This window comes from Gossypium hirsutum, chromosome D03 (assembly GCF_007990345.1).
Source record: "Gossypium hirsutum isolate 1008001.06 chromosome D03, Gossypium_hirsutum_v2.1, whole genome shotgun sequence".
Lineage (NCBI taxonomy): Eukaryota > Viridiplantae > Streptophyta > Magnoliopsida > Malvales > Malvaceae > Gossypium > Gossypium hirsutum.
This window is the reverse complement of record NC_053439.1, coordinates 5,294,667-5,308,371: the sequence shown is the minus strand read 5'-3', so window position 1 is coordinate 5,308,371 and position 13,705 is coordinate 5,294,667. Positions and strand designations below refer to the sequence as shown.

The window sequence follows — 13,705 nt, the reverse complement described above, 5'->3', positions numbered from 1 at the left end:
TTAGTTAAACGTTAAGTAATCAATAAATCAATATTTATTTGTTCATTTTACTTTGCACATAAAAAACCTTAAAAACAAAAAATTCAATATTAATTTAAATGATAAAATTTTATTAAAACTACATTAACAACACTATATCCCAAAAAAACAACTATGGTTCCTCTATTGTGTTTCATTGGGTGGGCAGAAATGAAGTGGTTAAACTCCAAGAGATATTATTGTTGTCCAAAATTGGTGCTTTATTTTGGTGGAAGGCAGGCGTTGAAGGCCATTCACCTCATTGATTTCTAAGATTATATTTATGTTTGTTAATAGAGAAATTAATTGGTGGGTGATGCCCAGAGACAGTCAGTTTGGTGGTAATTCTTGGAAATAGTACCCTTTGGGAAATAAAAATGTGTTACACATTTAACCAAATATAAACACAAATGCTTTAAAACCTTACAGATACATCTTCCAAAAACTGAAACCCAATAACTCAAACTACACTCAACATTCTTTCTCTATTATTAAACATATTAATTAATAAAAACCAAAAAAAGAAGGGATGTTGTTGGAAGTTAGTCTCTCAGGTATATGATTGCAGAGACAGTCTGTTTAAACAAATGGGTTAGTGAAAGTCACATGGTGATGGTCGTGCATGGATTCTCCCAAACCCTGCCACACTCAGTCAGCGATGTCTTAAAACACATCTCTCACTTGTGTCTTACAAAAAAGCTGCCACTATTTGCCACGTACAACAACAAGACTGTAGTCTTTTCCCCAGGGTTTTTTCCCCTCTCTGTCATTTGTGACGAAATCAAAGGCAGCAACATGCCATGCAACATTCTCGAGACCCTGCCTGCAGCTGCCCTGAATTACATATTTATTATTACCGTGAAAAATGAATGGATTATATCATCCATCTCTATTTTATGTCTATTTCTTCAACAAATCATTCCTTTTAAACCCCATGAATAAATTTACCAACCCCACCTCTGTACAATTCACTGATAATTAAACGTAGTTTACTCAACAAGTACACCCCACTATTTGGCCTAAAACAAGTACACTTCACTTACAGTTGCAATTGATAACTTTCCGAAAACGTTTACAAATTGATTTAATAAGATTTAAATTAATGGTAAAATTAAATGAATAAAAGAAAATTAAATCTCTATGTATATTTTTCATGGAGTCTGAAAAATAATAAATTTATTTTTCTCAGTTAACCTTTCAATAATGATTACAACAAAGAAATAATTTTAATATTTAAAAAACAATAATTTAGAGAATCTCTCTGTCTCACTGTCTTTTGTCTCTATTTCTCTCTCACTTCAGCCTCTCACAAGATGCGTCTCGTGCAACTTGGTTTCGTTAATGAATATTATTATTACCAGATTAAAACCCTTTATAAAGGGAAGAAATTAGCAAGGGATTCTCACTCAGATCATACGAAACATCCTAAAATTTTCGTGGTTAAATGCTTCTGAATCCTTTGTTGAGAGCATAGCCAAATTGAAAACAGCGTGTTTGGCAAGAAAGAAATTTGTTATCATGGCGTTAGAAGCTGTTGTGTTTCAGCGAGACCCTTTCTGCTATGGCGGAAGTGGACCCTGCAACACCTATGGCGTTGGTTTTCAACAACAAGAAGAAAAAGCTAATTACAGTAACAATGGAGAAATGGTTTCCAAAAGTGGAGGAGGAGGAACTAGGGGGTCTTCATCGTCTTCTTTCATGGTGCACCAAAAGGAATGGCCATGGGATTTCAACTCTTCTTCTTCCCCGGATATTGGCTTTTCCACCGGTGGACCGATATTCTCTCCGACGGAAGCACCAGCAATCGACACCCGGTCTTGCCGACGGAGGAGACGGCGACCCAAAAGTGTCAAGAACAAAGAAGAAATAGAGAATCAAAGGATGATTCATATTGCTGTGGAAAGAAATAGGAGGAGACAAATGAATGATTATCTTGCTGTTCTTAGGACTATGATGCCTAACTCTTACGTTCAAAGGGTACCCTTTTTTTCTTCTGTTCTTTGAAAAAGTGGTTTGATAAAAGATTAATTTAATGATTTGGAAGTGTCTGTTTTTTTTTCTTCATAGGGGGACCAAGCATCAATCATTGGGGGCGCAATTAATTTCGTAAAGGTGTTGGAGCAAATTCTTCAATCTTTAGAAGCTCGAAAAAGGATGGAAAAAAGATCAGACAGCACCACTTTTTCATCACTCTTCTCGGAGTTCTTTTCCTTTCCTCAGTACTCAACCAGTATCCAGACGGAGACCCCCGGCGAGTCCACGGCGGAGAAATGGTCGTTTCCGTCGTGTTCTTCATCATCCTCAGTTGCGGATGTTGAAGTAACAATGGTGGATAGCCATGCAAACGTGAAAATACTATCAAAAAAACACCCAAAACAGCTCTTCAACATGGTATCCGGGCTTCACTCTCTAGGCCTATTCGTGCTTCACCTGAACGTCACATCTGTTGAAAATAGGGTCCTTTATTCCTTGAGTGTCAAGGTAAATCTTTTTTATTTAAAATCACAATGAATTGTCCGTCTGTTCGCCGTTTTCAAATGGAGCAATTATTTGAGATTTTAATTGTTATGTGGAGAACAGGTTGAAGAGAACTGTCAGCTAAATACGGTGAATGAAATTGCAGCCGCAGTTTATGAAATGGTGGATAAGTTTCAAGAAGAGGCAGCTGCTTAATTCATGTTCAATCAAGTTTTAGGTTTTCAGGTTTTTTGTAGTTTCTTGATTATTTTACGTTAAATTTTGGATAATTAATACTTTTTGGTGGCTCCGACTCGGATAATGATTGGTCCAAAACATAAAATATAAATTTAATATTTACGAAATTTATAATCAAATTTTATTTTTATTATTATTTAATAACAATTCAAGTGGAATTAAAAAAAACATATTATCTAAATCTTTAGTTATTTTTCCTTTTTGACTTAGTCAAAAAGTGGGGAATGTCTTTAATTGAGTAAATATTGTGTTAAACAACTGAGGCGCTCATGGTTCGGGTCGGGTTGAGTTTGAGTTTGAGTTGGACTTAAATATAATATTAATATATTTTATGCTTGTTCAAATTTAGCTCGACTCGGAATATGTGCTTAAAATTTTACTTAAATTATCTATATTTGTAAAAATTAACCCAAATCCTTTTTATTTTAATTTTTTTATATATTATATTATTTTAATATTTAATAAATTTATACATTTTTTATTTATTGAAATTTTTTATATAACCATCTTAACATTATTTTAATATTTACATTAAAGTAGTATTATATATTTAGAATAAGTTTATTTTTTTAACTAAATTACATATTATATAAAAATAACATAATATAAAGTATTATAAATTTAAAAACAAGCTGGACTCAGGCCTAACTTAGTTTAAAGGGGCCTAATATATTTGTCCAATCTCATTTTTCGGGCCTAATACTTTTACCCAAACTCTCCCAAATTTCGAACAGGCCCTCAAGTCTGAACAAGTAGCTCGACTGATGAACAAGTCTAATAGCAATTTTAATTTTTTTATTCATTATTCTTTTTGAGTTATTTAACCCTAAAATGGAATACTGCTCTTTTGATATTCTATATCTTTTTAGTACCTAAAACCACATTTCATACCATATATTCTCATTCATCTTTATAATTAGCATTGCACTTTTAACTTCTTGCTCTAACTTTAATAAAACCTATTTGCTTAGAAATAAAAAGTTGTTTGTTTCACTTTAATCATGCTTTATTCGAATTAAAAATTTAAACAAACCCCGAAAATAAATTTTTTCAAATCAAACCGGACTTAATTCTTTTAGCACGTGACACACGATGCCCCTCGCTAGAAAATTTTACCATAAAAAGATAACTTTCACTTTTGGAAGTTAAGATTCAGTCATATATTAATTCTTTTGATATTAATTAGATTTTGAAACTATTTTCATTAATTAATTAATTAAAATTTTTAAAAATGTGTATAGGCAAAACGACATCTTTATGATGAAACCGCAGCGGGGGTACACAGTGGCCGGGCTAGCTGCCTCTTAATGGAGACTTTACTCAAAAGTCATTGGCAGACCCTGTTTTATCTTGCTGCGCCAATTAATTATCATTGCCTGCACCTATATTTTGATCATTCAAGTTAGTTTATATGTTCATTGTACCATAATTTGTGTATGATATTTTGCAATTGTATAAAAGTTTGGCATTTTAAGAATCTATACTATATAGCTTTAGTTATTGGTCTAATGACATTAATTTGAGTGGGTTAAAGTTTTATTGGCGTGAAGTTTAAGGTTTCATCGCTATACATATAATTCTTCAATGTAAATTTTGATTGTATTAAAAAATTGTAAATTTTATATATTCATACCATATTTGTATTATATTGTTTTTTTGTTATACAAACTTAAGGGTGGGTTTAGATGGGCGATTGAGTGTGGTGCGGTGCGTTTAATTTACTTTTTTGTTTCACGCTATACTATCTAATCTCACCACCATTGTTGTTTTTACACTAATCGCAAACAAACACACCACCTGTCCAAACCCACCCTAAATCTTATTGCCTGATCATATGTCAAATCCTTTACCAAATTTTTACACTCAATAATTACAACTCTAAAGCCCCAAATCTCTAACTAAACACAAGCCCATAAGAATTGTTTGGGTCTGGTCATGTTCGAATTGGGTTTATATATATAGGGTTATTATTTTATCAATCGAAAGTAGAGTTTTTAATTCCACAAATAAAGTTAAATGACTTGCATGTATGTATTTTAAGGTTTAGTATTATGTCCATTGTAAGTGGAGTTTTTTAACTCCACAAGTAATGTTTAGTAATGTTTAACTCTCTCAAGACACATGACAACATTTCACTCCTGCTTAGTGCACCAAATAAAATGTAACACTCTAAACTTGATTTTTAAGGAGGATCCAAGAATGGCATATCACAATATTACAATCATTAATTTTAGATTATTTCTGGCGCAAATAAAATTAAATCATTTTCCGTTCAAGACTAAATAAAATAGTACACTTTTAAAATCATAAATACTTGACTGTAATTTTATTAAATTCACAGTTTCGTAGTAATAAGTCTGCATACAGTTTCAGCCTTCAAAATTAAATATCCTGATGTCACCCTCATGTCATGCATAATACAGAATACTAGAAATCTCATGGCAACAATTGTCCTTTGGCATAGTCCAAGCACTTCTTTTACTTCAACAACAGGCCTAAGAAGGAAAAGTAACTAGGTAAGTTCAAAAAAACTTAATGAGTTCCAGACGAAACATTACAATGGTCATGAACAATTCAAGCAATTTCTTTGAACTCAAACATAGTCACATAGTTCATTAGTTGGCGAGTACCAATTACAGATAGATTATACGCTAGTTTACTATTCCTTTAGTGTATACATTATGCCCATTTGACCATACATATCACCCTCTTCATGCTAGCCATGTACCCAGGTCTTTTGTCCTAGTCATTTCATTTACTTCATTCATATTCCTTTTTCATGATTTGTCAATCTGGTTTGCAACATACTCTTGCCCTACTAGAGGCTACACGACCATTTTCATGTATGGCGATCTGCTAGTTTAATGCTGATTCCATTGAAAGCATCACTATGATTTGCCAGTTCTTACTCTTTAATACTGAAACACCATCACCAGACTCAAGACTCCGAACGACCACCTTTTCATGTACAAATGTTTCACCCCTTCAGAGTAGAGGTGATCATGGGCCGGGTGGCCTGACCCGGCCCGACGGCCAGCCTGAAATATGGTTTTGGGTAAAAAATGAGGCTCGTTTAGAAAACGGGCCAGGCCTCGGGCACCATTTGTTTTGCCCGGGCCCAGCCCAAGTATATAATAAATATATATATTTTTAATATTTTTAATTTTAAAATACTTTTTTTATTTTTTTATTTTGAAAATAAATTTTTGGTGTTTATTAAAAAATGGGCCGAGCCAGGCTCGGGCTTAGGAATTTTTTCTCGGGCCGGGCATGGAAAAAATTTTAGGCCCATATTTCGGGCCGGGCCCGGGCCTAGGACGCGGGGTGAAATTTTTTTTGGGCCTAGCCCGGCCCATGATCACCTCTACTTCAGAGTATGAATACTTACCTCAAACAGGGTATAAAGAAAGGCATTCTACATACATGGAAGTAAAAAAAAACTCACTAGAAAATACAACAAGTCTAAATAGTAGAACTTTTTCCTTTATCATGGGGAGCTTCAAGATTGTCTTAGGCTAAAATATGGATAGTTAAACTTATTAGATCATTATTCGAGAAACTAAACATGTTTGCAAGATAAAACCCAGAACTAGGAGTTTCCTTCCTTACACTAACACATGCAAACGCTAATATCACGTAAATGACCATGAAAATAACCTAGGGTTTATTGATAAATACCAGAGAGTTAAAATAAATAAAGGAGTTGGCTGAGTACAACTAACCTCACTCAAGCATATCTTCAATCTTAGGTTTTCAAAAAGAGTGAGTGTAGAGAAAATTTTGAAAAAAGATTAATGCCAAGAAGATGTGAAGATTGCTCAAGAAGTCACTACTTATACATCTTAACACAAAAACTAGGTTTAGTGAAAGAGTCAAATCATCTCACTAACCCTTCCTCGTTTCCCGTAACAAGTACTCATAATAAATTATTGTTTTATCAACTACAGTAACTTAGTTCCATTCTAACCAGTTCTCGTTTGACTAACTAAATAGTCTTTACCAAAATGGCACAAGTTCTATTAAACTACAAACTTTAACAAAAACTTCTAACCTAATGGCGTGGGGTATACTCCACAAGAGAGTCTGCCAAACCACCAAGCTCGTCAAAACACAGAATTCGTTAATTGGCACATTCACAAAATCTTATACTTAGTCATCTCTAATAACTTACTCCCTCGTAATTCACTCTAAGCACCATATCAAACAGTAATCGGATACAAAGACTTCGCTGGACGAGCTACTACATAATATCTCATATTTTAATTAATTTTTATTTTTTAAATATTATCTATTAGGGACACCATGAGAGAGACAAAGGATGGTTTATACAACAATGACATGTTGTATACAACGGAAGCTTGCACCAATATTAGGAGATATTCAACGACTCTTACACCAAATAAGGATTGTGTTTACTTGTGCTCTCTATCCTAATCAATTCATTGGTGGTATATTTAGCATTGCTTAAAATTGTTGTAACATGGAGCCTATCAACCATGGACTAATAATACCAGGCCAATAGCAAAATCTATGAATTGGAATCGTCCAACATTTATTTGGGTTCTTTGCACTAAGCCCAATATTATATATAGAGCAAGTTTTCACAATTTCTGGGGATATTATTATATATAGCATGTCATCTTTTGCTGGCAGCAGTTAAATAACCTTAATTATAAAAATTATGAAGAGTTTAATTATACATTTTAAAAATTGTAAATAAATTTAATTTGAAAATAAAAAAAATTAACCTTAGAGACTTATATTTAAAAAAAGTAAAAATAAAAGTGGGGTCATTAGAAAAATATTAAAAAAACTAATTATTACATTAGGAATTTTTTACTCTTACCATATAAACACAATTCATTATATATTACTATTAGTAAAGGGTCTATTTAATATTTTACAATTATAATTTGATGAGATATTCTTTTTGGTGAATTATAAGAGGAAGGTAAAACCGTAATGGCAATATAACTAATACAATTTGAACTCAGGTTACATTTGGGACAGAGAATATCTTGGACATTAGGCCAAAACACAAGATTCTAAATTGACGAAATATTAAATGGTAAGAGTTATCACTTGTCAAAATTATAACTAATCACCTAAGTCTACTTTCTTTATTTGTTTTAAAATTTTGTTATAATATACATTGTATTAGCTGAAATATATTAGAATTTATTTATGAGTTTTTTAAAAAAATATTTTTATTTAATAGTGAAACTTATATACTAATAATACATCTGTAAATAGTAAATGCATTTAAGACATTTTCTTGGATAATTTGAATTCCAATTTGAAAATGTATTTTGTTGGATAAATTATATGGTTGTAAATTATGAATCACATGTTAAAGGTGGAAAAGGAGGTAAATGAATCATTGGTTGTACCCAAAGTAATATATATTTACAATCTGATTAAAAAAGTTTAGACTTTTTTGTACTTTGCTTCTAAATACGAAACTCATTTTGTAATGGTGATTAGAAAAAGTACAACATCTACCAGTAATGCCAAACTTACTTGAAAACTTTGCTTCATTTTCCCAACAAATTTTGGTGAAGGGGGAACAATATTTCTTGATTTGTTTCCCTTTTTTCATATAAAATGTGTTTTAAATTTAAATGGATAAATTAACTCATGTCTAAATAAATATATATTGCTAAATTATTTATATTAATCAAAATACGAATTGAATAATATAACTCGATTCAAACTCATACATAATTTCCGGATAATCACTTAAAATTATCATATATATTGTTGGAGGATCAGTATTATTTTGATATATATTTATTTAAATTTAATCTACAATAAATCCAAAATTATATTCCTACTAATTAATATAAAAGTTGGTTAAAACCAAACCCTAAAATCCTAGGAATGAATACACATAGGCTGCAACTCTGATAATTACTACATATTTAAGTTTGCTGGAAAAATTTTGTTCTTTCCTTTTACATAAAATAAAAAGAAATTGTGATCCAATTCCTACTTATCCTCACTACACCAAAATAGGCTTTTAGCGGCACATTTTACGGCGTTTAGATAGAAAATGCCGCTAAAAAATGAGAAATAACGGCGCTTCATATAAAACGCCACAAAAATATAATTAGTGGCGTTTTTTTAAAAAACGCCGCAAAAATCGAAACCCAACGACGCCGTTTTCTGACTTTTCGAGGGCTTTAGCGGCGTTTTTATGTAAGCGCTGCTAATGTTCTGGGATTTAGCGGCGTTTTGTTTTAAGCGCCGCTAATGTTCTGGGATTTAGCGGCGTTTTTATTTAAGCGCCGCTAATGTTCTGGGATTTAGTGGCGTTTTTATTGATGCGCCGCTAGTTCGCAGGCCTTTAGCGGCGCTTTTTTAAAAAACGCCACTAATGCTCTTCATTTAGTGGCATTTTTGGAAAGCGCCACAAAAAAATTATTTACCTATTTATTATTTAATTGATTTATTTATATTAATTAAAATTAGATGTTTTCATTTAAGTTACCATTAAGCTGTTAAAATCGACGCCGGCCATATGGCTTTCTCAAAACCCTTTAACCCTAAATTCATAATTCTTAAAACCCTAAACCCCTAAAAATTTCAAAAAAATATATTAATGTAAAAGCTTATATATGTTTATAAACATGATGTACATGTATATACATAGATATATATATTAATGTAAAAGCTTGTATATGTTTATAAAAAATTGTGGACGCAGTACTTAATATTGATTATAAATTTTGGGGTTTAGGGTTTAATTGATGGTTTAAGGGCTATAGTATGTAGTTTAAGGGTTTTATAGTTTAAGGTTTAATGTTTACTATAGTATGTAGTTTAAGGGTTTTATAGTTTATGGTTTAGGGTTTGTTATATTGGGTTTGTGATTTAGTGTTTTAAAGTTTGGAGTTTAGTTTTTATAGTTAGAGTCTTAGTGTTTAATTATGGTTTTAAGGGCCAGTTAGGGTATTAGGGTTTAAGGGTTAGGGATTTTGGTAAAAAATATAAAGTTATTTTAGGGTTCAAACAAGCAATAAGATTCTTTTTAATTACTTTTAATTGTAACTTATATATTTATGGTTTAAAGTTTATGGTGTTAGGGTACATTTTGTGTTTAGTATTTTAGGTTCAGTGGTTAATGTTGTTATTTGGATTTAGGGTTTACGATTTAAGGTATGGTTTATGGTATAGTTTTTAATTGTTAGTGTCTTATTGTTTATGGCTGTAACGGTTTAAGGTTTATAAAAATGACAAAAATTAATTTAATTTTAGTGTTTATGCATTATTGGCGTTTTAGTAAAAAATGCCACAAATATGTCACAGTATGCAAAACGATGACGTATTATTTTGTGTTTCTAGTGGCGTTTATAGAAAACGCCGCAAATTTGTTTCAGAAATGGCAAAACGTTGCGTTTTGATCTGTGTTCTTAGTGGCGTTTTCTACAAAACGGTACGTTTTGATGCAAAATTTTAGTGGCGTTTTTTCGTAAAACGCCGTTAAAGGACTATGCTTTAATGGCGCTTTAGCAGAAAACGCCACAAAATAGGTTTTAATAGTTTCTCAAACGGTGTCGTTTGTTCCTATGATTTTAGTGGCGCTTATTAAGAAACGCCACAAAATTTAATTAAAACTAACATAAACGGCATCGTTTTATTAACCCTGAATTTCCTTTAATTTCCCCCATGTCAGATTTCCCCGATTTTGAATGTTCACTGCTTGTTTGAATATATGGAGAGTAATTTTAAAAGTTGTTTTGTATTTATATATATATGTATACTTTTATAATATAAAAATGAAATGAATAATAATAATTTAATAGGGATGAATCTAGTTTAAGTTTAAAATGGCATTAATAAGGTAAATTATACAATCCGTAATCCAATTTTTATAAGTTTTCATTTTAATATCTTATTTTATCTTTTTTCAATTTTAGTTTTTATGTTTTGGCTTTAATTTCAATTTTATTTTTTTATGATTCAGAATCAAAAATAAAATCGTTCAGGATCGAATTCAAGTCCTCATGTCTAAAAATGAACCAAAGTCAAGGGAAACCTTGGATTTTACAGGTACAAACTTGGATTTTACAAGGAATTATTTGAATTTCTACAGAAAAACCAATTTATATACGTATTTTTATAATTTCCCTTTTTTTAGAAATAATTTTATTTTAGTGTTTATTAAAAAAGACATGTGGAATTGATTTTATTTTAGTGTTGATGCATTAGTGGCATTTTAGTAAAAAACGCCACAAATATGTCACAGTATGCAAAACGATGACGTTTTAAATTTTGTTACTAGTGGCGTTTATAGAAAACGCCGCAACTTTGTTTCAGAAATGGCTAAACAGTGCGTTTTGATCTGTGTTCTTAGTGGCGTTTTTACCAAACGCCGCAAAAGGATAGAAATTACTGGCGTTTTTTTAAATTGCGCTGCAAATTTAGGCCTTGATACTGCGGAACGGTACGTTTTGATGCAAAATTTTAGTGGCGTTTTTTGTAAAACGCCGTAAAAAGACTATGCTTTAGTGGCGCTTTAGCAGAAAACGCCACAAATAGGTTTTAATAGTTTCCCAAACGGTGCCATTTTTCTTATGCTTTAGTGGCGCTTTTTAAGAAACGCCACAAAATTTAATTATACTAACCTAAATGTCGTCGTTTTATTAACCCCGAATTCCTTTACTTTGTCCCCCAATTCAGATTTACCCGATCGACAAAATTTCCCCCATTTCCTTTCGCTGTTTCCCCTAAATTTCCCTAGGTTATTCTTCCCCAAATTTTTTCCCCAATCCCGAAACTTGCAATCCCATTGTGATCCAAACCCCCAATTCCCCAAATCCCATTATTTCTCATCTGGTTCGTCCATGCTACTTCCATTTTCTCCCAAACTGAAACTGTTTCCTTTCAAAATTTAAATCTTCCAATCCGCCGTAAAGCTCGAATCTTTAACCCGAAGGTGTTGGAACTGCGTCGCATACAAGACAGGAACAATGCCGTTACTCTATTTTGGTTCCTGCATTCGACCCCTTGCTTATTCTCGATTTTGGGGTGTAAGTGTTCTTCCTTCTTTTTCCCGGTAGTATAGAATTTTAATTTAATTTTTTGTTGAATTAGTATTATCATTATAATAATCCCTTCTCTGTTATAAATATTGGTTGCAGTTAATTAGTTAAATGTTGTACTTAATTAAATTATTATCTACAACAATCCGTTTGTATAAAAGTTTATTTTTATTGCAATGAAAAATATAGTTCATCTAATATTATAAGTTTAGAGCAGGTTAAGCCGCATATCAATTTTGAGTAAATTTTATCAAAAACCTAATACTTTTACGATTTAAAAATTGAATTGTAATTTGATTTTTTAAATTTTAAAAACACCTTAGAAACACTTCTAAGCATCTGTGGACAAAAGTCAAACCTCTTATATTTCATTTTCGGTAAAATGACAAGTAAGAAAGGTTCAAGTAAGTTGTAGCATGGTGCCTTGCTTTCTGCTTTAATGTAAATATTTTGCTGATGTTTAAGGAAATTGTTGGTTCTATTTATAAAAAAGAACAGTCAACAGTTACTGCAGGAGTGCGGCTTTGGGTTGCCATAATGATAAACTATGAATTTGGATTCCATCTTTTAAAAACTCCTGTTTATATATTCTAATTGTATTTTGTATTTTGGAAATCGTAAAACTGCTTATTTGTTATTGGTTATTGTTATTTACCATGTGTAGGTCTAAGTATATCATAAAACTAGAGGCATTCGTATGTCTATTTTATATGTTAATGGGAATTATTATTGAAGTTGCAGTTGTTTATGCACCGAACTACCGAAAACAAATACTATTTTCGTTTGACTAAGTTTTATCTTAGTAGTTTTCTACCCTTAGATTTGACTAAGTTTTATCCTCTATAATATTTTTTGTATTCTTGTATATATTCTGACTTGTTAATACTTGTCGGCAGCCCTCTGCTGCATTTAATCAGTTACTGCTTCCTGCTCCTCCTGCAACTATATTGGTTCAACTGAAGCTGGCATTTAATCTTCGAATTGTGGAATGGTAGTGATATTAATAAAGTTTTTATATTTGGTTCAACTGACTTACATAATATTTTCATGTGCTAATCGTATAATCTTACATCTGTTCTAGGTACTATCGAGCACCTGAATTAATATTTGGTGCAATCGAATACACCTGAATTAATATTGCTTGGGTAGGTACATGATTCGTTGCAAAATTTATTTGCTTATTTATATGCATTTTCCCTTTAAATTACTCAACAAATACCATTTTTCTGACTGCAGCCTCTGTTTGCCAGTGAGAGTGGAGTAGTCCAGGGTGTTGAAATTATTAAGGTACCTTTTAGTTCAAAATTCTAATCAATAATAGTTTTATCATGATGATTTCTGAAAATTTAATCTTTTGGGGCTCCAATTATGTATAGATTTAATTGTTGGATTTCCTTTCAATTATTTGGACTAATTGATATGGTGGTATTATGGTGGTGCATACTGCTACTGCCGCTTCTTTTTTAATATATAATCATTCATCTATTACAAGTCTCTATTTAATTTATTTAAGGAAAGAATGCACATTTATTTAATTCACCCAAATACCATAAATATTTTGGGAAAAAATGTCTCAGATAATGGAGCAAATTTAGACAGTAGTATAATGTGGAATATTTGATTTGATTTTGTATAAATTTTGTATATTAATGTATAGGGACTAATTGATGATACTTTTACTAAAGGAATCTAAATATAATGTTTTCATGTGCCCTGCCATCAGCATTGCCGTTAATTACAGCATCGATTACTGCATAGGATTCGTATGACCCAAATTAAATAAATAATTAAATTACATAATTGTATAAAATTGGGAGTATCCTTTTCTAATCTAATTTCTTTTCACATTTAACTTTCATTCATATCGATTATGATACCCTGTTTAAATCTTCTTCCATTTGTCAACTATTTCATTTCCAAAATCCATT

The 13,705-nt window shown here is 31.5% G+C and overlaps 1 protein-coding gene and 1 long non-coding RNA gene across 3 annotated transcripts; both read left to right on the top strand.

The window, feature by feature from the left end:
* Positions 1–1,342: 1,342 nt before the first annotated feature.
* Positions 1,343–4,379, top strand: LOC107950423 (transcription factor bHLH94). Of its 2 annotated transcripts, none has more exons than XM_041089665.1 (4): positions 1,343–1,995; positions 2,086–2,499; positions 2,599–2,713; positions 3,975–4,379. In XM_041089665.1, exons 1-3 carry the CDS (start codon positions 1,537–1,539, stop codon positions 2,689–2,691), a joined length of 966 nt encoding a protein of 321 aa, XP_040945599.1. In that variant the 5' UTR covers positions 1,343–1,536; the 3' UTR covers positions 2,692–2,713; positions 3,975–4,379. The 2 variants fall into 2 exon arrangements, with proteins under 2 accessions (XP_040945599.1, XP_016740759.1); XM_016885270.2 differs by having other exon boundaries at positions 1,344–1,995; positions 2,599–2,721.
* Positions 4,380–11,448: 7,069 nt separating this feature from the next.
* Positions 11,449–13,187, top strand: LOC107950895 (uncharacterized). Its single transcript, XR_005911086.1, has 4 exons — positions 11,449–11,765; positions 12,674–12,768; positions 12,859–12,922; positions 13,014–13,187. It is a non-coding gene; the product is annotated as an uncharacterized lncRNA (long non-coding RNA).
* Positions 13,188–13,705: the final 518 nt, after the last annotated feature.